General features: G+C 37.5%; 1 protein-coding gene across 2 annotated transcripts in view; it reads left to right on the forward strand.

Moving 5' to 3' along the window:
* Positions 1–1,602: 1,602 nt before the first annotated feature.
* The window catches only part of Ap4e1 (adaptor related protein complex 4 subunit epsilon 1), a 64,416-nt gene continuing 42,408 nt past the window's right edge, over positions 1,603–23,610 (forward strand). For both annotated transcript variants that reach the window (XM_020184826.2, XM_074065939.1), the window contains exons 1-8: positions 1,603–1,973; positions 4,005–4,076; positions 7,708–7,831; positions 12,366–12,439; positions 13,973–14,094; positions 15,906–16,065; positions 17,513–17,679; positions 21,525–21,598. In XM_020184826.2, the coding sequence (XP_020040415.2) occupies positions 1,824–1,973; positions 4,005–4,076; positions 7,708–7,831; positions 12,366–12,439; positions 13,973–14,094; positions 15,906–16,065; positions 17,513–17,679; positions 21,525–21,598 (943 nt within the window). In that variant the 5' untranslated portion in view covers positions 1,603–1,823. The remainder of the gene's footprint in view (positions 1,974–4,004; positions 4,077–7,707; positions 7,832–12,365; positions 12,440–13,972; positions 14,095–15,905; positions 16,066–17,512; positions 17,680–21,524; positions 21,599–23,610) is intronic.

Here is a 23,610-nt window from a genome sequence, read left to right on the forward strand (position 1 = left end):
AAAAAAATTAATTGTCCAGTTGGGCATGGTGGTACTGGGCCTGTAATCCCAGCACTCAGGAGGTGGAGGCAGGAGGAGCATGAGTTCAAGGCCAGCCTGGGTTACATACCAAGATCCTGCCTCAAAAAAAAAAATTAATTAGCAACAAATGTGTGTGAGTTTATTCTCTGGACTTTCAATTCTGTTTCATGCTTATCTGATACATGCCTATCTTTACACCAATTCTGCACTATCTTGATTACTGGAGATTTATAGTAATTTTTGGCAAATTATGACACTGTTAGAAGGTGCACCACCATCATTCCTTTTGCGTTTTTCATTTAGCAAGCATTCACCCAATGATTCTCAAGGTTTTATAGGTCTTTCATCCTTAGAATGCCCTTCTCCAATATCTCCAATAAATTCTTGTATTGTACTAAGATGCTTCAGAAGGTTCTTCAGTACTATTTTGAAAAGTGGTATCAACAAAGTCTTGGTTTTTCTAAAGCTTATCATGTCTATGTTTAAAACATTCAATTCCCTTTGTTTGAAATTTACTGGACTCAAAAAGATGCCACATCAGAACTGGCACCATAATACTATTTCCACGTATTGTGTTGAGGAAGATATGGTAAGGTAACATGTCCAAAGCCAGGGGAAAGAAAGAAGCTGTTGTCATACTTCCCATTCTCACAGGTTGTTAAAAAAAATTTGAGACAGGGTGTCATGTAGCCCAGACTGGTCTCGAACTCTGCCTCTTTAATGCTGGGATTACAGACGTGCATCACCTCGCCTAGCCCTTTCTTACAGTTTTGCCCAGATTTCTTCTTTTCCTTGTGTCAGCCCATTCTCTGCTATTTATGTTACCACTGTTATTATTACTATTTTTGCGGTACTGGGGTTTGAACTCAGGGCCTACACCTTGAGCCACTCCACCAGTGTTATGATGTTTCCTTCGAGACAGGGTGTCGCGAACCATTTGCCAGAGCTGGTTTTGAACCGCGATCCTCTTAATCTCTGCCTCGTAATTAGGTAGGATTACAGGCGTGAGCCACCGGCGCCCGCCCCCATCATCTTTTATAGCACGTTTAGTCAGCTCCAGGAAAGTGACCTTCAACTGCGAGCTGCAGAGTAGCAGTTGCCGATGGCCTCCGCCCATCTCCCCACATCCCTGGAATAAGTGGGGTGCACAGGAGGCGACCGTGATGCCGAGTCCCGGAAACGCGGGGTCTGGGTCGGGCGGGAGGCGACATGTCCGTGAATTACGGGCACGCAGAGCTTGGGCCGGCTGCGCTGCCTTTCAACACCACGAGTGTGGCGCAGGGAACCCGCATGGACTGAAGACTGTCCCTAGTAAGGCAACAGCAGGCGGGAGTACCTCCGGTTGAGAGATAATGGAGTGACTATTACAGCAGCGAGGAGGGAACTGAAGAAAAACCGAGGCCTTCAATAACTAAGCTACCAGATGCGCCCCACCCAGCTTCTCTTTTGGAGGACTCTCAGTTTGCATGGGTTCCGGATCCACTGCCCAACCCACCAACTTCTGGCGCTGTCGCCGTGCGCCGGAAGTCAGTCGCCGTGCGTCGGAAGTCAGTCGCTGTGCGCCGGAAGTCAGTCGCCGTGCGCCGGAAGTCAGCCTCCGTGCCGAGCGTGTGCGTGCTGCGCTTCCTCGCGGGCTTGTGCGCCCTTAGGCGGCCTCACAGGAGAGCGACGCTGTGCGTACGCACGCAGGACTCCAATAAAGTTTTCTTCTTCAAAACACAGCAGGTGCCTATGGAGGCCGGGTAGGCTGCAGGAGCTGGGCATGAAGCCGGGCGGCCACAGGAGAGCCGTCGGCGGCGGCGATGAGCGACATAGTGGAGAAGACGCTGACGGCGTTGCCGGGACTCTTCCTGCAGAACCAGCCGGCGGCAGGGCCCACGGCCGCCAAGACGTCCTTGTCGTCGAGGCTGGGCGGCCTCATCCGCGGCATCACCGCACTCACCTCCAAGCACGTAGGTGCTCGGCGGGACGGGAGGGTCAGGGGCGCGCCGGGGAGGCCCTGGCCGATGGGTGAGATCTCTGTCGCCCCGCTCAGGGACTGTTGGTGTGGCCACTTGTCCTTCTGTCTGTCTGGAGCCTCACTTCCTTGTTCCGAATGACAGCGGGGAGGCCAGGTTTCCAACCTTGGCCCTTGACACTGACTCATTCCGATCCGGGGCTAATTTCTTTTGACTTCTGACCTCAACGTGGAAGAGGAGGGATATTTCACAGGTGCAGATATTCACAGATGGTTTCGCGGATTTGATGCGATGTCAAGCGTGTGTAAACATCCGGTGATATGCAGGTGGCAGTTATTATTGACCTACAGAGTTTCTTCCCCGCCTCAGTTTCTTCCTCTGCCACCTGCAAGATGTCACGCACCTGAACAGATCTGCTACCGAATCTGCTGTTGACACCTTGGGAAGCTTGAGGTTCTTGGGTTAGACCCATGGGTTAAGCATAGAAAAAACAAAATTCTCCCAAGAAGTCAAATGTGTTGAATAAGCCCTTGCCTTGGGTGGCTTCAGGAATGAGTAGTTCTCATAGAAAGTATTAGGGCTGGGGCGTGGTGCAAATGGTAGGGCATTTGCCTAGCATGCAGAAGACCCTGGGTTCAACTCCCAGTACTGAAAAAAAAGGAAGAATAGTAGTTATTAAGTTCCCATAGACCTTTGGTTATTGCACGGATTGTGTAAGATTTTGATTCAAAGCCTTAAGGAGTTTGCACATTAACGTGCGTTGTGTCATAATTTGTCCAACAGATATTTAGAGAACAAGGTTATGTGTTAAGCCCGGAGGAAAATAGCATAAAGTACACTCTTTTTCTCTCAAGGAATTGATCATCTGTTTTGGGCTTAAGCTAAGTATAAACATAACTAGCCAGGTGTTGGGTGGCTCATGCCTATAATCCTAGCTCCTCGGGAGACTGAGATCAGGAAGATCCTGAAGCCAGCCTGGGGATAGTGGTGGGTGGGGAAGTGAGACCCTATTTCAAAAATACCCACCACAAAAAAGGGCTGGTGGAATGGCTCAAGTGATAGAGTGCCTGTCTAGCAAGAAATGAGGCCTCAAATTCAAACCCAGTACTGAAAAAAAGAAAGTATCCAAATGCTCTAAAGATTTAAAAAACTATTTTTTTTGGGGGGGGGGTAAGCTGGCATAAGGTTAATGCTACCCTGGTTAGGGTCTGCTACACATTCCAAAATTATTTTTTGTGAACTTAATACTTTGTCTTCATAGTTTTGTTCTTTGCTAATTTGTATGACATGCTGAATGAGGGTTTTTGTTATTTGTTTTTGATGGGACTGGGATTTGAACTCAGGGCTTCATGCAGTCATTTTTTGGGTATTAAATTGTCTCTTGACAATAGGTATCCAAATGTGGTGGTACTTCACTAATAGTTCTTTTTTAGCCATCTTATGACCACCTAATTAGGATTGTAATTTAAAGATAGAACAGTGTTAGCCCAAAGTGGGGCCGATTTTTAAGTGCTTGAGATAAAATACAGTGCAGACATTGGAAGTAACCACATTGGTGTGTGTGTCTGTGAGATAAAATGTGTGAGAAAGAATGAAGAAAGGGCAGGGAATAAGAATAGAGTTTAAGGGAAAAAGACTTTGTGCTTCCCTGTAGGTCGTGTAAGATATCTCCATGAAGACCTTTTACTTCTTAGGGGAAGTTTTCCAGTATTATAGAGAAATTCTTTCTACTTTTTCTTCACTTTTAATTTTTTGAAACCATTTTCTCCCAAATAGTCTTTAAAAGAGATAGCAACTGTACAAGGAAAAGAGGAATGGTGGGTTAGTCTGGAAATACTTATTCTCTCCAGGGATGATTCTGAGGCTTGGAGAAATGCCTTTAGACAGATCTTAAGCACATGATATTTATAACTTTTATAGCTATGTTTCTTTTTAATTGAAAGCATCATAAGTTGTATTTTCCCCTTTAAACTACTGCTGCAGTTAAAAAGATACTCAAGCATTGAAATATTTTCACTTTTTCAGGAAGAAGAGAAATTAATCCAGCAAGAACTGAACTGTCTGAAAGCAACTATTTCTGCTCCTACTACAACTCCAGTAAGTTTGCATAGTTAGTCCTGCACATTGAATTTGGAATCTGGGCCACTGTCAACTCAACAGTGGCATCTAACTAATGATTTCCAAATTTTACTGTATTATAGTCAAAATCAGTTACAGATGGGAGCAAGTCAGACATCAATTTAGGATTATCATTGACTGGCTGAACTGGAACAAGACTTGCCTGATTATGTCAAGTCAGGACCACTGTGATGATAATTATTAAATGAAATTATCCTACTGGGACTCTAGTACTGATCTTATTATTTTAATGTATACTTGGAAAAGTTAGGAATGTCATGTAACACAGTCTTTTTAGACCTGAAATGATAAATTATTGGTCTTTCTGCTCCGCCCTCCCCCCCCCCCCCCCCCCCCGGCACCCCGTGGTGCTAGTGATTGAACATAGGGCTTTATATATAGCTGAACAAATTCTTTATCACTGAACTACATCCCCAGCCACTATTATTGTAGATTTTTTAGTTTTGTGTTGTACCTTTTGGTATATAGAGTGGCTGGCAAGGTAGAATAATTGTTATCTTGCTAGGAAACTGAGTATATTGTACAGAAGCTAAATCAACACCGAATTATTTTTAAGCTTGGTTCCGTATAATTTGTGTTTTCAAACAGCATTCATTCAACAGCTATTTGATGAGTGGCTATCCTATGCAGGCCACTGTGAAGCTATGCACACATAGAGTAGGACTTAGGCTTTTGCTGATCTTAGGATTTTTTTTTATCAACATGTAATAATTGTACATCTTTAAGGGGTAGAGGGTGATAATTCAGTACTTGTATACAATGTGTAATGCCAGTTTTTAAATGAGGTTTTTCTCTAGCCACAGTTGTTCAGCTAGCCTTTAGTGAGCGCCATTTATGTACAAGTCACTGTGGGAATGTTTTACTTCCCGCCAATAAAAATATCAAAGTAATCCTTTTGCTTGAGTACATGATCATGAACATGAATAACACTTGTAAAGTCCAAGAGAATGTATGTATTTCCTTTGTGGTCATAATATGATGTGGATACATAAAACTTAAGATGTTGTTAATCTGATATATCTGTGTTTGTGTATGTGTCTATAATTATGTGGATGTGTATCTGTGTATGTAAAATTTTTGTGCTTCATGGCACTTAATAGAAATGTTAAGCAGAAATTGTTTCTCTTTTTACTTTGTTAGATTTCTGTTTTGTATAATTGGTGTCACTGTATATAATTTTTTCTTGTGATAAGTCATAAACCTGGTATTGAGTAGAAGAGATTAACGGGTTATAGAAGTTAGGGAGTCAGAGTTTGGAAGGAAAATTGTATAATTGTGGCCATCCAGTTTGGGCATGTCTCATTGAGTAGGTGGTCATGTAGAGGTAGGATGACTAGAGAAATTGTACAGAGAATTCCTGCATTGGGGAATGCAATTTTTTCTCTAAATACAAGAGAATAATATGTGCATAATCTTACTTAAATAAAGCTCATAATGACTTTAAAAAACTCTGAGATACTCTTACAAATCCAGGGTTGAAACTTAAATTAATACTTTTGTTCCTAATTGATGTAGAAGTCTTTGAAGAGAGACTTGCAGTATTATTTCAGTTTTTTAAAAGAAATATTTAATAGTCTTAACTAATATGTTAATTAACTTTATTGCTTTAAGCACAAGTGACCTAAATTAAACCTCATTTCCCTAAGATTTACACACATACCCTCACACAAAATATTAAATATATCTTTAAAATATTTGTATTTTACTGTTTCTTAAGTATTTGTGATCTAATACTTCCGTTATTTGCTGGGTGTGGTGGCTCACACCTTTAATCCTAGCTACTTAGGAGGCTGAGATTGGTAGGATCCTGATTTGAGGCCAGCCCTAGAGAACAGTTTGAGAGACCCCATCTCTAATAACCAGAGCAAAATGGATTGGATTGTATATGACACAAGTGGTAAAGAGCTTTCTTTGCAAGCATGATGCCCAGAGTTCAAACCCCAGACCCACCAAGAAAAAAATTCTATAATTTGTTAACCCTACTTTTTTCTTTTATTCTCTTCTACTTAATTTTTAGATATTTAAAAGTCTGATTTTTTTTTTGTTTTGTTTTGTTTTGTTTTACTTTAGACAGGGTCTCACTATGCAGCTCAGGCTGTCTTTGAACTCAAGATCCTCCTGCTTTTACCTTCCAAGTTCTGGGATTACAGGAATGTGCCACCATAATTGGCTAGCTTTTCTCTATTTTGAAACACTTTATATTTTTATCTTTGATGATAATATGCTGAAATTATTGAGAATTCAGATATTGTCTTAATAAAACAGATTTATAGAATCTCTCTGAAATTTGTAGCTTGTATAGCAAATATTGAGAGAGCTCATTAAATATTAAATATTATTGAAGTGGCTATCCAATTAATGAAATCATGCCTCTTAGTTCATAGGAGTTGCAAGAGTTATCAAAAAAGAGTATCTATAAAGCAGACTGTTGCATATTATATGTAGCACAACAATTCTGACAAAGACTTAGGTGGAATTTGATTTTTTGTTTTTGAGACAGGTTCTTGCTATGTTGCCCATGCTGGTCTTGAGCACCTGGGCTCAAATGACCCTCCTTCTGCAGCCTCCCACCTCATCCTCTTGCATACTTGGAGTACAGGCATGCACTTGACTTGCAATTTGATTTTTATTTATTTTTTTGCAATACTGAGATTTGAACTCAGGACCTCATGCTTGTTAGTCAGGAGCTTTTACCACTTGAGCCACTCTAGCAGCCTTGCAATTTGATTTTTAAATGTGAAAAATATTTTCATTACAGAAATTGTTATTTGTGGGAATTTTAAGGATGTTTTCATTTGACAAAGTGTATTAAAATTGATGTACTGCATTTCAGATGCCAAATAAGATTATTATGGATGAAGTTTTGTCTGAAGACTACATGTTTCATATTATAATCAAATTTTACACTATAGAAACATAGAATTTAAATTAGCTACAGTTGAAAGTGGTGGCTCACACCTATAGTCTTAGCTGTTCAGAGGTGGAGATTGGGAAGCTCTAGGTTTGATGCCAGCCCAGGCAAAAAGTTCACAAGTTCCTCTCTCAATCAATAAAAGCTGGGCATGGTAATACATGCCTGTTATCTCAGCTATGCTGGAAGCAAAAATAGGATCATAGCCCAGGCTGGCCAGGAGATAAATGCATGGCCCTATTAGAAAAATATGTAAAACTAAAAGGGCTGGGGGTGTGGCTGACATGGTAGAGTACCTGCCTGGCAAGCATAAATCCCTGAGTTCAAACCCTATTTCCCTCTCTCCTCAAAAAGAAATAGCTATAGGTGATTTATAGTGTTTCTACCACAAAATATTTGAAATAATTTTACTAAAATTAATACTGTTATAATTAAGATTGAGAGATTTTATTTATATAGTCTGATTTTTATTTATTTTTGGTGGTACTGGGCTTTGTTTGAACTCAGGGCCTCAAACTTGCTAGGCATGCATACCACTTGAGGCACTCCACTAGCCCGAGTGATTTATTTATAATGTATATATATTATGTCTTCAGGGATTAAAGGATTCTCCTGTTAAATGATTATGACACACAAGAAAGTCAAAACATTCCAGTGACTGGATATTTTGTTTTTCAGAAAATGATGAAGGAATGTATGGTGAGACTTATATATTGTGAAATGCTTGGATATGATGCTTCCTTTGGCTATATACATGCAATCAAGTTGGCCCAACAAGGAACCCTCTTAGAAAAAAGAGTAGGTATGTATGTGTTTTAAGACTTTCATACTTAATGTTGTCCTTAAGATTCAACTGCTATAAAAATGAATGACATAGGGGCAGGGGAGACAAATGATCCAAGTGTTGTATGCACATATGAATAATAAAAAAATAAAAAAAAAAAGAAATATGGCACAGTTCAGAAAGGGAAATGCATATGAATGAGGAAAAACAAGGTAGTGATATATATGGGTCTGGTTTTTGTTTGTAAGAAATGAGTTATGTATATGGGATGAATTCCTGAGTGTGAGTGAGACTGTAAAAAATAATAATTTAATAAAAATGTGTTTATACAAACCAGAAAGGAAAAAAAAAAAAGAATGACAGCAGATACAGAGTATGTTTTTAGAACACTGCATTATATTTTCCAAAACTTTAGCACTTCAGAAACTAAAGTGTACAAATGAAGTCACTTTTCCTATTTATAGTATTTTGGAGTTATAGAGATTAAAGACTGCCTGATCTTGTGATAGTGGTTAGATGACTACATATGTTTGTCAAAACTCACAGAACATTGAGCTGAATTCTTAAAATGGGTGAATTTTCTTCTTTCTGTCTTTCCTTTTTTTTTTCTCCTGGTACTGGGATTTGAATTCAGGGCTTTGTGCATAATAGGCAGGCACTGTACTACTTGAGCCATGCCTCCAGCTTCAAATGGGTAAATTTTCTTGTATGTAAATTGTACCTTAAAAAAACTGATTTTAAGAAGTCTGACTAACCTCATCAGTTTAATGGCATTAGTTTTTTTTTTTTTTTTTTAAAGACAGGGTCTCATTATGTAGCCCAGGCTGGTCCTGAGCTGGAAATCCTTCTTCCTCAGCTTACTGAGTGCTGGGATTGCAGGCATGTACCACCACACTCAGCTTTTTTCATTTTTTTGAGACAGGGTTGCACTGCTGTGTAGCCCAGACTGACCTCAAACTTGCAATCTTCCTGCTTCTACCTCCTAAGCGCTGGAATTTTAGGTGTGTACTACCACACCTGACTGAGAAATGTTTCTTTATAAATGAAGCTGAAGACTGAGGATGTAGTCAGTGATAGAGTGCTTGTTCAGCATGCACTAGGCCCTGGTTTCAATACACAACACTGACCATAAATAAATAAAATAAAAACGAGAATAGGAGTGGGCTGGTGGATATCAGGGGACTCTAAGAAGGGTTTTCATTCAATGTCCACTTGACAAAACAGCCAATAAAATAAAACCAGAATTCAGTAGAATAATTTTAAATATCCTGCTCTCACTTCTAGAAATGTTAACTATGAAGATTAGAGGTATCTTTTTAAAAATCTTGTCTGTAGCCATCCTTTAGGATTATAAGGCTAAATTCTTTGAAGGACTTAAACCTTCCATTTCATAGATTGTTTTATATCAGAATCCCCAGAAGGAAGGACTATAGAGTAGTATAGGGATGGATGTATTCTTTATTCAGTGGGGATGATAATGTCATATTCTTAAGGACTAGGATTCTTCACAAATTACATTGACCATGCTGTCAGATGATGAAGTGGGAATGGAGAAGTCTCTTCATATGGATTCTGCAATTATATGCACATAACATTCCTCTTGTTGAACCCCAGTCCATCCCAAACACTCTTCTATGTCCTAGATTTATTATATTCTTTTCTCCAAGTAGAATGTTCTGCAGCACCCTTTTTCTACCTTTCCATCTTCCAAATGAAGTTTTAATTCTTCTGAGATCACTCATGTGACTCCTGCCATCTGTTACTTTATGGTAGTATCTTTTCATATATTAGTATCTTGTCTTTTGGTTGGGCACTGGTGGTTGACACCTGTAATCCTAGCTACTTGGGAGGCAGAGAGCAGGAGGATCGTGTTCAAAATCAGCCGGGGCAAATAGTTTGCAGACCCTATCTTGAAAAATACACAACATAAAACAGGGCTGGTGGAGTGGCTCAAGTGGTAGAGTACCTTCCTAGCAAGCGTGAGGCTCTGATTTCAAACCCCAATACTGCCAAAAAAAAAATCTTGGTTTTTAAATTAATTCTGACTTTTTCTTTTTTGTTAAAGTAGTCTTTAAGGCTGGGCATGTGGCAAATGCCTATAATCTAAGTGCTCAACAGGCAGAGGCAGGAGGATAGTGAATTTGAGCCCAACCTGGGCTATGTGGCAAAACCCTATCCCATAAAACAGATAACAACAACAAAGTTAAGTAGTCTTTATCAGTAACTTACTTTTCTTAAAATTTTGATTTTTGTTAAAGGTTATGTAAAAGCAGAATTTTATTCTGCAAGTGTTTTCTTATAGTCTTGCAAAGCCCTTTCTGTAATATTCACTATTTTTAGTTGTCATTCTGCACCTTGAAAATTCATCTCATTGAGGGTTTTCATACATCTGAAGTCTTCCTAATGATGTTGCTCTTTCATCTCCTGAAAGGTTGTATTTCGAGTGCTTTTCTCTTTTGCTTAGTTTTCTTCATAAGAAGTAAATGATCAAAAAAGAACTTTCAAATGTTGTTGAACATTTGGGAAAAGTGACACCAGTTTCATCCCTTTCATTTGCAAGTAAAAGCATGTTAGATGTGAAAAATTCAGTTACGAGAGGTGATAGTGGTGGCAGATGCTAGGTAAAAGTCTGGTATTTCTTTGCTTCCTTCCCATGGAATCTTTTCTTCTCATTTCCTTTACTTTTTTGCTTCTAAATCTTCACTATTTCTCTTCTTTCTAACATTTCTGCTCAATTTTGACCCATTTTTCTTTATTCCCTTTGCATATTATCTTATAGTTGAGAAAATAGTGACACCTTTCTTGGAGACAGCTATTTTGTTAAGGACTTGGAAGACAGATCCAAAGAAATAAACTGTCAATAGTGGGATTTTTGCTTGAGTGGGAAAGATGTTTATTAGCAGAAAGTCTTCTCAAGCACATCATACTTACACAATATATTCAGTATTCGTGGAATATGTGTGATGGGTGCCCACCGTATGCCAGGTGCTACAGTCACATGCAGGTGAATAACTTTCATTGCTTTCATTTTGAGAGTCCCAGCAGTCGGCAGGGAGGGGTGGAGGCAAACACAGCAGTTAGTGTTTACACTATTACTTTGTAATGGCCTTCATGGAGATATGGACCGTATGTTTTCTATGGTGGTGGGGTCACACCTAGGGCCTTGTGCGTGTTAGGTAAGGCCTCTTGCCACTGAGCAGCAGCCCTAGCCCTACTCACCTGCTTTTTCTCATCACTTGCCTCGTTTCCATAGTGATAAGCAGAAAAATTTGAAAATAATTGTCAATAAATATGGGTTAGTTGGTGTTATATTTGTACAACTATTGCTGTATACTGCCCTTTAGACTTACTTTATTTTTATCCTTTTGGTTCTGAGAATTGAACCCAAGGTCTTGTACATGCTAAATGCATACATATACCCTTAGCCCCTAACTTCATTTTTAAAATATGTGAAGCGTTATACACCATTACAAAGTTAAGACCTTATGAGGTGGGCTAGAAGTAGGAAAAGTTTGGGGCTCATGTAGGTTGCCTAGGGATGGGTCAGACCACCCTCACCTGGCTGGGAACTACCCATGGCCCTCCCCACTCATTCATTATTGGGTGGGAATCTCCTGGGCCTGCCCTCCTATGAGATAGTGTAGGTTTTAAAGGTACCTGAAAAAGAAAAGCTCTCTCTGCTGGCGGACTCTACCTGTGTCCACTGTGCCCTCTTCTTCTTCCCTTTCTTCACCTTGCAGAATGGGTGACTCCCCTTCATTCAATAAAGCTATTCTACCTCAACCCATCCATGTGCTCTGTTTGGATTCTTTCGTTTGGAGCACAAAAACCAAGATCATCTGATCACACACTGCACTAGCACCATTAACAGTTTTAGGGATCAAACCCAAGGCCTTGCACATAATAGGCCTGAGCTGTACCACTGAGCTACATCCCCAGCCCTGTCTTCTATTTTTTTTGAGACAGGGTGTTGAACTTGCTATGCAACCCAGGCTTGCACTCAAATCTCTCAATCCTCCTGCCTTTGCCTCCCAAGTACTGGGATTACAAGCCTGTACTTCCGTGCTTGGCTCTATAGTAACTTAATTTTTGAATGATGATATGTTTGGCTATAAGATAGAGAATGTTTTCATTCATAATGTAGAGATGTGTACAAGAGAGATAGATGGACTAGGGGCATAGTTTAAGTGGGAGAGCCTTGCGTAGCAAGCTCCAGGGCCTGAGTTCAATCCCTAGTATGGGAGGAAAGGAGGAGGGGAATGGAGGGGAGGAGAGGAGAGAAGGGAGACATTTAATGTCTTTTACAGGACTTTTAAGTTGATACACATCCTATGAAATACATAATTCTGAAAAATTTCAGAATGAAGAACACCTAAAATTTTCCTTACCAAGATTTCTTAACCTCATATTTTGCAATTTGTTTGTATGTTTACCTGTAATAATATGTTTGACATTAAAATTTGAAATATATTATTGCTTTGTTTAACTTCCTATGAAAGGCTTACTTATTTTCGGTAGCTAGTAATGAGACTTTTCCCTTTATTTTTTATAGGTTATTTGGCTGTTTCTTTATTTCTACATGAAAGTCATGAACTGTTACTTCTCCTTGTGAATACAGTGGTAAAGGTAAGACTGTATGTTGGTTAATATGAAGTCTCATATTATTCATGCTGGCATCTGACATTTCTCCTTAGTCATATTGAATTCAATAATTGTGGAAGTAGATGGACTGAGAATGATCTTTTAAGTCATATTCCGTATCTGTAAAATGGTAAAAAATAATAGAATTTAGTGAGTTATGAGGACTAAAAGTGCACTGTGTGAAGTAGTAGCTCCTACTGTTGCTGCTGCTCTTGTTCATATTATTGTCTAGTTTTAGAACACACAGTTGGAATTATAACACAGATCACCAAGCTGTTAGTCAGGTGCTATTCCTGTGCTGTTGTCTTTTCCTCTAGGATCTGTTCTAAAGGAATATAGATGTAAGCTGAATAATTGAAGTTTTTACAATCTAAAAAGTCATTTTAATCAGGCATAGAATACAATTAGGTAACTGAATTTCACAGATAATAAAAACATAACTTAGTCCATACTTATAAAATTTTGTTCTATTAAACTTCTAGCCAAAATTAATAATGAAGTATAATTGAATTGTTTGACTTTTTTCCTGTTTATCCTTATCAGACTTTTTTTGTTTTTTTGATGGTATTAGGGTTTGAACCTAGGAACTTGTGCTTATTAGGCAGGAGCTGTACCACTTGAGGCATGCCTTCAGTCCTTTTGCTTTCATTATTTTTCAAATAGGGTCTCATGTTTATGCCTGGGTGGGCCTGGACATAATCCTCTTATTTATGCTTCCTGTGTAGCTGGGATGACAGGTGTGTACCACCACACCAGCTTTTATTGGGTGAGATGGGCGGGGGGGGGGGGGTCTCTTGAATTATTTGCCCTGGCTGGCCTCAATCTGTGATTTTACCAATCTCTCTCTCTCAAGTAGCTAGGATTATAGGTGTGAGCCACTGGTGCCTGGGCTTGTATTAGTCTTTTGATGTGTGAGATTATGGCTATATCTTTTGAGTTTTAAGTAATTTACTATGTTAAAGTTACTAGTGGCTTAAATTTTTTTCAAACTTTTAAAGCTTGTATTAGTCTTTTGATGTGTGAGATTGTGGCTATATCTTTTGAGTTTTAAGTAATTTACTATGTTAAAGTTACTAGTGGCTTAAATTTTTTTCAAACTTTTAAAAATGTACTTGGAAGTTATATCAGAATGGTTTATAAACGTGCAGATGTAAGAATATATGAACATATATATTTTATTGTGCAAATTCTAGAATTACTTTTAAATTAGTTAATGAGAGAAATTCATAACATTTCTTTTTGTTACTGGTTTGGAAAAGTTTTAAAGGCTGTAATGAAGGAGACGAAACAGTTTCCTTTTGTATCAGTTGCCTTTAGCTATATTTATCTATTGACTCTGTTAGAGCAAATGAAACAAATAGAAGAAGTTCTGTAAACTATGAATAAGTGTGATTGTACAAATTAATTACAAAGCCATGAGAAAATCACTAAGTATATAGGACTGTTGCAATGTTAAGTTTGCCATTGTTATTTTGAAATTTTATAATGAATGTTTCCTTTGCTTAATAATTATGCCAGGACCTGCAGAGCACTAATCTGGTAGAAGTATGCATGGCGCTTACTATTGTCAGCCAGATTTTCCCTCGAGAAATGATTCCAGCTGTTCTCCCATTGATAGAAGACAAACTTCAGCATTCTAAGTAAGTGAATTCTTTTGGCATAGGTAGTTTATAACATATTTCAAAACAAAGTTATAATAAATTTTCTACCATAATAAATTATAATTAGTGCTACTACATAGAGAGTACTCTTTGACTGCCAAATAGTACACAAAATCCCCAATAGAATTGTCCTTATTTTTATGAGGGTTTAGAAAAATGTGCCAGGCGCTGGAGGCTCACACCTATAATCCTAGCTACTCAGGAGGCATAAATCAGGAGTCTCGTGGTTTGAAACTAGCCTGGGCAAATAGTTTGTGAGACCCTATCTCGAAAAACCCTTCACAAAAATATGGCTGGAGGAGTGGCTCAGGGTGAAGGCCTAGAGTTCAAACCCCTGTAACCCACCCCCCGCAAAAAAAAAAAAAAAAAAAGAAAAAGAAAGAAAGAAAGAAAAATGTTAGGCAGCTCTCTAAAGTTAAACTGAGAGACAGGCTTAGTATCAGGAATCCTTTTGGCTTTTCTCCTAATTCTGTCACACATAAGTGGTGGCCCTGTTTTCTCTTAGCTATATGGGGGGGTTGGGTGAAGCTTCTTAGTTCTCACAAAGTTGTTTTGAAGATAAAGGGAAATAATAGAAGACCTGAAAAAAAGCTCAAATGCTATGAATGCAAACTTCAGTATATTGTGAAGATGCTTGCTCTCCCATCCTTAGAGTATTTGAAGTGTGCTTGTCCATGATATAAAAAAAGATTTTTAACTGGGTGTGGTAGTTCACATCTATAATCCCAGCAACTCAGGAGGCAAAGGCCAGGGGGATCTCAAGTCCAAGGCCAGTGGAGTTATAAAAATTTTTAATATTAAAAAAGAGACTGTTTAATATTACTAGTTGAAATTACTTACTACTGATTTAAACTTATTGACTATTTTTCCAATTTCTAGAGATGCAGTTTTTAAAAAGGGATGAAGGAATTAAAAAATGTCTTGTTTCAGTTGATTTTTGAAAGTAATATATGCATGTTATTAAAAAGTTCAGTTCCAGGGCTGGGAATGTAGTTGTATTGGAGCACTTTTGCATGCCCTGGAATTGATCCTGAGCACTGCAAAAAAACCAAAAACCAAAAAACACCCAAAATCCATAAGCAGAGAAATATATAACATGGGCAGCCAAAGCCTCTTGAGGAGCCTAGTAGCTCACAGCTATGATCCCAGTTACTCAGGAGGCAGAGATTGGAAGGATCAAAGTTCTGGATAGTCCAGGCAAGAAGGCGGTAAGACCCCCATCTCAACCAATGACTGGATGTGGTGGTATGCCCCTGTCACCCCAGCTATGTGGGAGGCGTAAATAGGAGAATTGCAGTCCAGGCTGGCTCAGGCAAAAACATGAGACCTTATATGGAAGGTAACTAAAGCAAAAAAGACTGGGGACATGGCAGAAGTGGTAGAGTGCCTGCCTAGCAAGTGGGAAGCCCTGAGTTAAAACCCCAATAATGCAAACCAAAACCAAAACCAAACAACAGCAAAACAAACAAAAACCTCTTGATCCAGCTACAGTGATGCTGTACACCTATAGTCCTAGTCCTAGGAGGTTGACGCAGGAGGATCGAGACTTCGTGGCCAGCCTAAGCTATATAGTGATACCCTGTCTCAAAAGAACAGATTTTAATTCCTAAAGATAAATACTTTTAATAGTTTAGTATATTAGAATAAAGAAATTAATAATAAATGTCATTCTCTATTTCTTTTTAGATTAAGGCTAATGTGTTGGAGTCATCTGGCCCATAATCTGTTCAAATTAAGTGCCTGATTACTCAGATCGTCTTGTTTAGGTTTAATTTTTTTTTTATCCTTAGGGAGATTATACGAAGAAAAACTGTTCTGGCATTATACAAATTCCATCTCATTGCTCCTAATCAAGTACAACATATCCATATTAAGTTTCGGAAAGCACTTTGTGACAGAGATGTTGGGGTTATGGCTGCTTCTTTGCACATATACCTTCGGTTGATTAAGGTAAGTTGAAAATTTCAGCAATTATTGAGTAGTTACCATTAGGAAAGTAAAACTTTAAAATTAAAAGAAAACTTAGATGTTTCAGTAAAATGCCTAATTAACATTTTAGGCTGTTATTATTGACTTTTTAATAGTATTTTTTACAAATTGTTGATAGCATGAGTTGTAGGCATGTTAAAGATCTAGACTTTATTTAATGCCTGCAATTTTTTCATGTTACTAAAGGAATATAGGTAAGTGGTGGTTATGGAAGGTGATTTAAATGTACAGAATTGTGGTTTTTTTCAAGCAGTGATTCTCTTTTATACAGCTTCATGGGATGCATAACAGCTTGTAGAATGAGGAGAGCTGGTGGGGGTTGTGCCACGTATAGATGGCAGTGTTGACTCCATAATTGATACTGTCTCATACAAGGAAAGAGGGTTGAATGGTATGGTAAAATGCTTTTCTGAATGAAGATGATGGGTTTATACTAATTCAATCTAGTGTATTGCCTGAAACCATTTGTGTTCAAAAGGATTCTTGATCCCTGGTGCCGCCCCCACACAAAAATACACATACACACACACACCTTTGTAGTAGACTTCCTAAATGCCTACTATCACAGAATAAATAGGTTGTTGAACTCAAAATCATGGAACCAAAGCTTTTCTGTTTTAAGCATTGTATTTCAAAATAGTATGGTATAAATTTGGTATTATTTGGGTGTTAATAAAAAAAACTTCGGTATTAAATCTTAATTTCCCTCAACATTTACTAAAATTTGAAAGAATGATTATTTCCTATCCAAAAATTTGCCCTTGACACATTATAAAAATTACAGTGAAGAATCTAGTGTTTTTTGTAAGGAGCACATACGTCATTTTCCCAGTTCAAGAGATTAGTCAGGTAGACAGTCAAGGAATTCTCACTCAGAAATAGAAATATATTTACACACTGTATGGCTAGTCACTTTTTAAATCAGCAGCTCATTGATTTTTAGGGCTTTGAAAATGTAAGTAGTCTTGGCTGTGCTGTTCTGTAAGAATGAATTTAATTCTTTTACAGGAGGTCTTTTGCAAATAGGCCCGGATTTTTTTGTCCAAAGTAGTGGTATTACAGCCCCTTTTCAGTATGCCAATTGTTTTTACTTTATGCTTTAATTGCTAGTATTCACTATTAAGGATTCTATCTAAGATGTAATTATAAGAACTTTTGAAATGTGATTAAACCATGTAGGAAAAACTAAGGAGTGTGGAAGTTTTTCTGGGAATGATTCAACTTTGGATGGGGTAGCCAGAGGAGTTTCATCATGGAAGAAATTACATGTTAGAGCACTTTTTCATTAAATGTAAACATAAACTTCTAAGTGAGCTTATTTTAAGTTAGGTTCTAGCTTTTAACTAGGTCTGTTTTACATTTGATAAGACATTGTTATTAACAGAAAGTTGCTTTTTTTTTGATGTAGGAGAATTCATCTGGATATAAAGACTTGACTGGGAGTTTTGTAACAATTTTAAAGCAAGTAGTTGGAGGAAAGCTCCCAGTAGATTTTAATTACCACAGTGTGCCTGCACCATGGTTACAAATTCAGCTTTTGAGAATACTAGGACTTCTAGGAAAAGATGACCAAAGGTAAACTAAACTATTCTAAGTAAGTTGCTTAATGACCCCATACCATAAGGTAGTGGTAGCTTTAGTCACCTACAGGTTTCATGTTAAACCAGTTTCTTCCAGTGCTTAATTGGCTTACCTAGTGATAAATAAACCAATGTAAGAAGTTGCCAGGGTAATCCTGTCTCTCTGCTTATCTGGAGACTTTCCACTGTGAATGGTAACTCTGAAGTGAAGATTTCTTAATTGTTCTAATAGAGATTGGAAAACTTCTCCACAGGGCCAGTTAATAAATATTTTAGGCTTTGTCAACCATGTTTGTTGGACCTACTCTATTCTGCTCTTGCAGTGTGAAAGCCTGAAGAGAGTACATAAATAAATAACCATAGCTATGTTCCATAAAAAAACCTTTTTATGAACATTAAAACTTGAATTTCATATAATTGCTACATGTCATGAAATACTATTCTTTTGACTTTTTTTTCCCCACCGTTAAAACATGTAAAACTCATTTTTAGCTTGCAGCCATACAAAAACAGGTGTCTGGCCAAACTAGGCCTGTGGGTTGTAGTTTTCAACTCTTGCTCCAGTTGGATGTGAGTGCCTCACTTTTTAAATTCATTTATCTTTTTTTTTTTTTTACTGTTTGTTATTTTATACCCACTGCCTTTATAAGTGCCTGCACCATACAAATATGATATAGGAATATTTGGTGCATTAATTTATTCATTATTTTAGATAAGAATATTTCATAAGATGATGTTTAAATTCATTTATCTGAATCACTCTTATCACAGCCAATAACTTATGTTAAACTTTTTTATGGATATAAGTTTTTTTGGGGGGTGGTGGGAGAAGGTAACTTTAAATTTTGCCATACTTTTTTAAACTTGAAAACTGTCAAAGTTCCAGGAATAGTACAAGGAAGTCCTTTGTATAGTAGTCAAGACCTACATCATCAATTATGTCTACTTGCTTTGTCATTCTGACTCTTTCCATGTACATGTGCATATTTTAAAACTTCTTTGAACTGTTCAAGATCAAGTTCAATTATATTTTAGTTCCTTTGAGAACAAGGACCTTGACTTGAGTCCCTGATGTATTCTGTCATAAGAAATTATTTGCTAATCTGTGTTCTGACATTGATGTCCTGTAGTAGGGTACATTTATATTCTAATTTTTTTAGCCTAGTTTTACAAAGGGACCAACCTCTAGGCTGTTGCTCTTAGGAATGGCTCATCAGCCTCATGTCAGCATCCATCTCCCCATGGGCTAATTGGGTTCTTTCACTTTTGATATTACCATGTTAATTTTTTTTACTTTTTTTTCTGTGGTGGTATCAGAGTTTGAACTCAGGGCCTTGAGCTTGCTAGGCAGATGTCTACCTCTTGAGCTACTCTCTCAGCTCTCTTAACTTTTTTCTATGTTTATGATTTTTCTATGTTTATGAATCTCAGCCCCTCTGGAAACCTGAAATGCAAAACTGGAGGTGATAGAGCAGACTCCTATTTGTATTTTATTTTATATAACACCACCCCATCCTAATACAGAGCTCTAGTTTGAGGTCACTGGAATCGTTTTTAAAACCATTAATTTAATATTGATGTATTATATCTTACTTGTCTAAGAAAGACTTAATGCTGTCATATGTTGTCAAGAAGTAAGTTTGGAGGCATTTAGTGAATTTATTTACTAAATTCATTAAGTCATTATTATCCTTTTCTTGGATGGATTTGGAGACTATATATAAAGATGAGTGAGAGATTGTCCTTATGTTCAAAAGTTCACTGAAATAGCAACCAGTCTCAAATCAATATAGAAAGAGTAGAACTCTTGTAATGCTGTAGGACATAACGATTATTTTCTCCTTTGTTGTCCCAACTTTGAGATTTTATTTTATTTTTTTCTTTTGTTATTCATATGTGCATACAAGGCTTGGTTCATTTCTCCCCCCTGCCCCCACCCCCTCCCTTACCACCCACTCCGCCCCCTCCCTCTCCCCCCCACCCCCTCAATACCCAGCAGAAACTATTTTGCCCTTATTTCTAATTTTGTTGTAGAGAGAGTATAAGCAATAATAGGAAGGAACAAGGGTTTTTGCTGGTTGAGATAAGGATAGCTATACAGGGCATTGACTCACATTGATTTCCTGTGCGTGGGTTTTACCTTCTAGGTTAATTCTTTTTGATCTAACCTTTTCTCTAGTTCCTGTTCCCCTTTTCCTATTGGCCTCAGTTGCTTTTAAGGTATCTGCTTTAGTTTCTCTGCGTTAAGGGCAACAAATGCTAGCTAACTTTTTAGGTGTCTTACCTATCCTCACCCCTTCCTTGTGTGCTCTTGCTTTTATCATGTGCTCAGTGTCCAATCCCCTTGTTGTGTTTGCCCTTGATCTAATGTCCACATATGAGGGAGAACATACGATTTTTGGTCTTTTGGGCCAGGCTAACCTCACTCAGAATGATGTTCCATCCATTTACCAGCGAATGATAACATTTCGTTCTTCTTCATGGCTGCATAAAATTCCATTGTGTAAAGATACCACATTTTGTTAATCCATTCGTCAGTGGTGGGGCATCTTGGCTGTTTCCATAACTTGGCTATTGTGAATAGTGCCGCAATAAACATGGGTGTGCAGGTGCCTCTGGAGTAACCTGTGTCACAGTCTTTTGGGTATATCCCAACTTTGAGATTTTATTTGAACATAAATCCTAAAATTCATAAGACACTATTGACTCAATATGGCAAAGTAAAAATGTTAAGTTATTTCATAAGAGTATTCTAAAGTAATTGAAAGAAAATATTTCCTGGAAAAGTCTTTTATATCTGTTGTTGGATACTTTCTTGTGTTTTACAGCATTGTGCTTCTTAGGGTATTAACATTTAGCTCCATCATGTTCAGAAATGTTTCCATATCTATTGTGGTTAATTATGACTCTTATGCCACACATTGGCTTTTAGAATTGAGAAACTGCACTATAATCTAGGTGTAGTATTGGGCGGATTGGTAATACCTGCCATAGTGGAAGAAATGCTTGCACAGGAAAACTTGAGATTTTAGAATATGGTTCTAGATTCTCATCATTGGATATCTACACTTCATTCAAGAGAGAATAAAAGTATATGCACTTAAAATTGAATGTTCTCCTTCTGTATTTGTAAAAACAGAAGGTTTCTAAAAGAGATACAATGTTCATGATATTTAATTCTTGTAGCCCCAGATTATGTTGTATTACATGGTGTATATAGCCTTTGTTGCTGGTGTTTTCTTTTTTCCGGTAATGTGTTTTGAATTTGTAAAGCATACAAAAATGCCATCTAGGAAGCAATAATTTTCACATTGGCATATGAGTGGTACAAATATCTGTTAATTTCACAAAATATGTTTATTTTTAATATAAATGAGTGCTAAAATTTTCTTAGTACAGAATCTAGTTGCTGTTCAGGCAAAGGCTAATATTTGAATATTTTCAAAACAACAAATTGGCTAAACAGATACTGTCTAGAACAATAAGGATATGTGAGGTATTACTTAAAACACCTTAAAAATCTCAAAGTATTACAAAAATGTTACTTGTTCAAATGATTGCCTGATTTGTAAACGAGGACCAAGTGAGGAATGAATTGATTGACTTAGGTATATTTCCTTATTTGTTAACCAGTCAACATTGGTAAAGCAGAAAGTTCAACACATACAAAGAACAAATGAAATTTTGTAGACGTGAAATTTGTGTAACTTCTCCATAAATGAATTTCTTTCACTTCTCTTCTGTAGATCCTCAGTTTTAAAGAGAGAGAAGTTTGAAAAACTATGTTTTATTGGGTTAGAATACTATAATTCTACTGCAAATAAAATATCTTTTAAACAGGACAAGTGAATTAATGTATGATGTTCTTGATGAATCCTTACGAAGAGCCGAGTTAAATCACAATGTCACTTATGGTAGGTAACATGTGCATGCTATTGTAATGACTAATGGTGTTTTTCAGTATTGTAGCTAAATCTATGGCCTTTAAAATTTATTAGCATATAATAGTTGTACAGGGGGATATTGTGACATTTATATATGTGCTTATGATATGTCTCAATTATATTCACCCTCTCCATAAATCTATGCTAGAATACTGTAAATTCTAGTAGAATTTTATGCATTAATTTTTAGGTGGTTCTTTGGGTTAATGTAAACACTACATAATAATAGTAATAATTGAAATTATGGCATTTTCTAATTCTGACTTAAATTCATTCTTATAATTATCTCTTTTGAAAACATTTGTCAAGTATCAAATTGACTGGAAAGGTAACTCAAGCCTGTTGGTTATTTTGAAAAAATTTTTTTGCAGATTTTGTAAAATTTTACATTTGAAGACAGTTTTTAAATAAATCTATTAGTCAAGTGTTTATTAAATTTCTTTTATCTGTCAGGTCTTATGCAAGGTGCTTGGAATACAGCTGTGAATAAAACAGAATCATGGGGCTTACAGACTAGATAGAGCAGAAGGAACAGGTATTGTCAAGGAGATTTTTGGGCAGAGCACTGACAAAATGAGAGCAATTTTAGTGAACTAGAAAATCAGAATTACATAAAATGGAGTATAGTATAAAGCACAAAACCATGGAAAATAAGTACTTTTCCCTTGTCTCTTCCCCTGCAAACTTCATTTAAAAAACCTGGATACTTACTATATATAAAAAACATGACTCAGGATGGTGGAAAAAAGGGATCTGGCTGGTTAGGGACCTTGGGACACAAGGGATGACATGGTAACAAATACCCTGTGTTTTCTTTTTGCCTATATACCTTGAATGGGTACTAGAGAGCCAGCAATCTGGAAATGCCAACAGGCATCTTTAACCAAAGAACTAAGAAGTGCAAACTAGCAAGATGGAAAACTTTTAGACAATAACCCCTCTATTCCAGCCAAGTACAACACAGAAAAAAGTGCTGATCTGCCTTGATCAGCAAAGGCCATGTGGAAAGCCAAGCTTTCCTTTCTCACCAGGTGTCATTTGGTGACCCTACTCATCATACCTCCAACTAGAGGGTAGAGGTAGAGATGCCCAGAAGAGAAGCTGGAATTTTATCCCTTCCCGTAGATAAGGGAGATCCTACTCCTCTGCAGTATCTGAGGAGGTCTGTGGAAGGTTGGATTTCACACCTGCCTGGGAGTAGAGAGTAATGAGGTACCCTTCCTCTCTTTGATGGGGTAGGGTTAGAGGAGGCCTAGTGGAGAGTCAGGCCAGTGTCAACAGAGGCCGCACAGGAAACAGTAATGAGGTAGTATCACTTCCCTTCCATAGATTCACCCAGCAGTGAGCAAGAGACCCTCCCTCTCCAAGTGTCAAAGGTGGCAGAGTAGAAAACCCAGATTTCAGACTTCTACCCCCAATTGGGCAGTCCCTTCCTCTCCTCTGTCAGAACTTATAAAGTGAAGGTAAAGTGCAGTCTGAAGGAGAAAGTGTCAAAAGAACTTCTAGTTTTGTTTGAGTGCAATCTTTCTTAAAATATCAATGATGAAAATAGTGTCATGAATGTTAAAACATTATTAATTTTTCATTTAGTATTTTATACTTGGTATTTGGATTAGGATCAGGGTTGCTACTGAAGACTACAAAGTTCTATATATATCTACACATATATATATATTTTTTTAGAAATCCTCAGAAGTACTTTCATTTTAACCACTACAGAAAGGAGATAATAGAGTAGCTTCTCTTTAGTTATGGTTTATACTTACATTTTTGAAGAGTTGTAGAATAAAGGGACTTTGCACTAGGTGGGGAAAATAATTTAAAAATCAATTAAATTAATTTTCAGCTCAATTATGCCTAGAGTCTACAATAAGTGCAATTTTGAACTATTAACTTTTTAGCATCCCAGAAAACTTGTTAAGTGTCTAAATATAAAAGCTTAGATTTTTAGATGGGTACTGACAAGCTTTTGTTAGCAAAAC

This window comes from Castor canadensis, chromosome 2 (genome assembly GCF_047511655.1).
Source record: "Castor canadensis chromosome 2, mCasCan1.hap1v2, whole genome shotgun sequence".
NCBI classification, from domain to species: domain Eukaryota; kingdom Metazoa; phylum Chordata; class Mammalia; order Rodentia; family Castoridae; genus Castor; species Castor canadensis.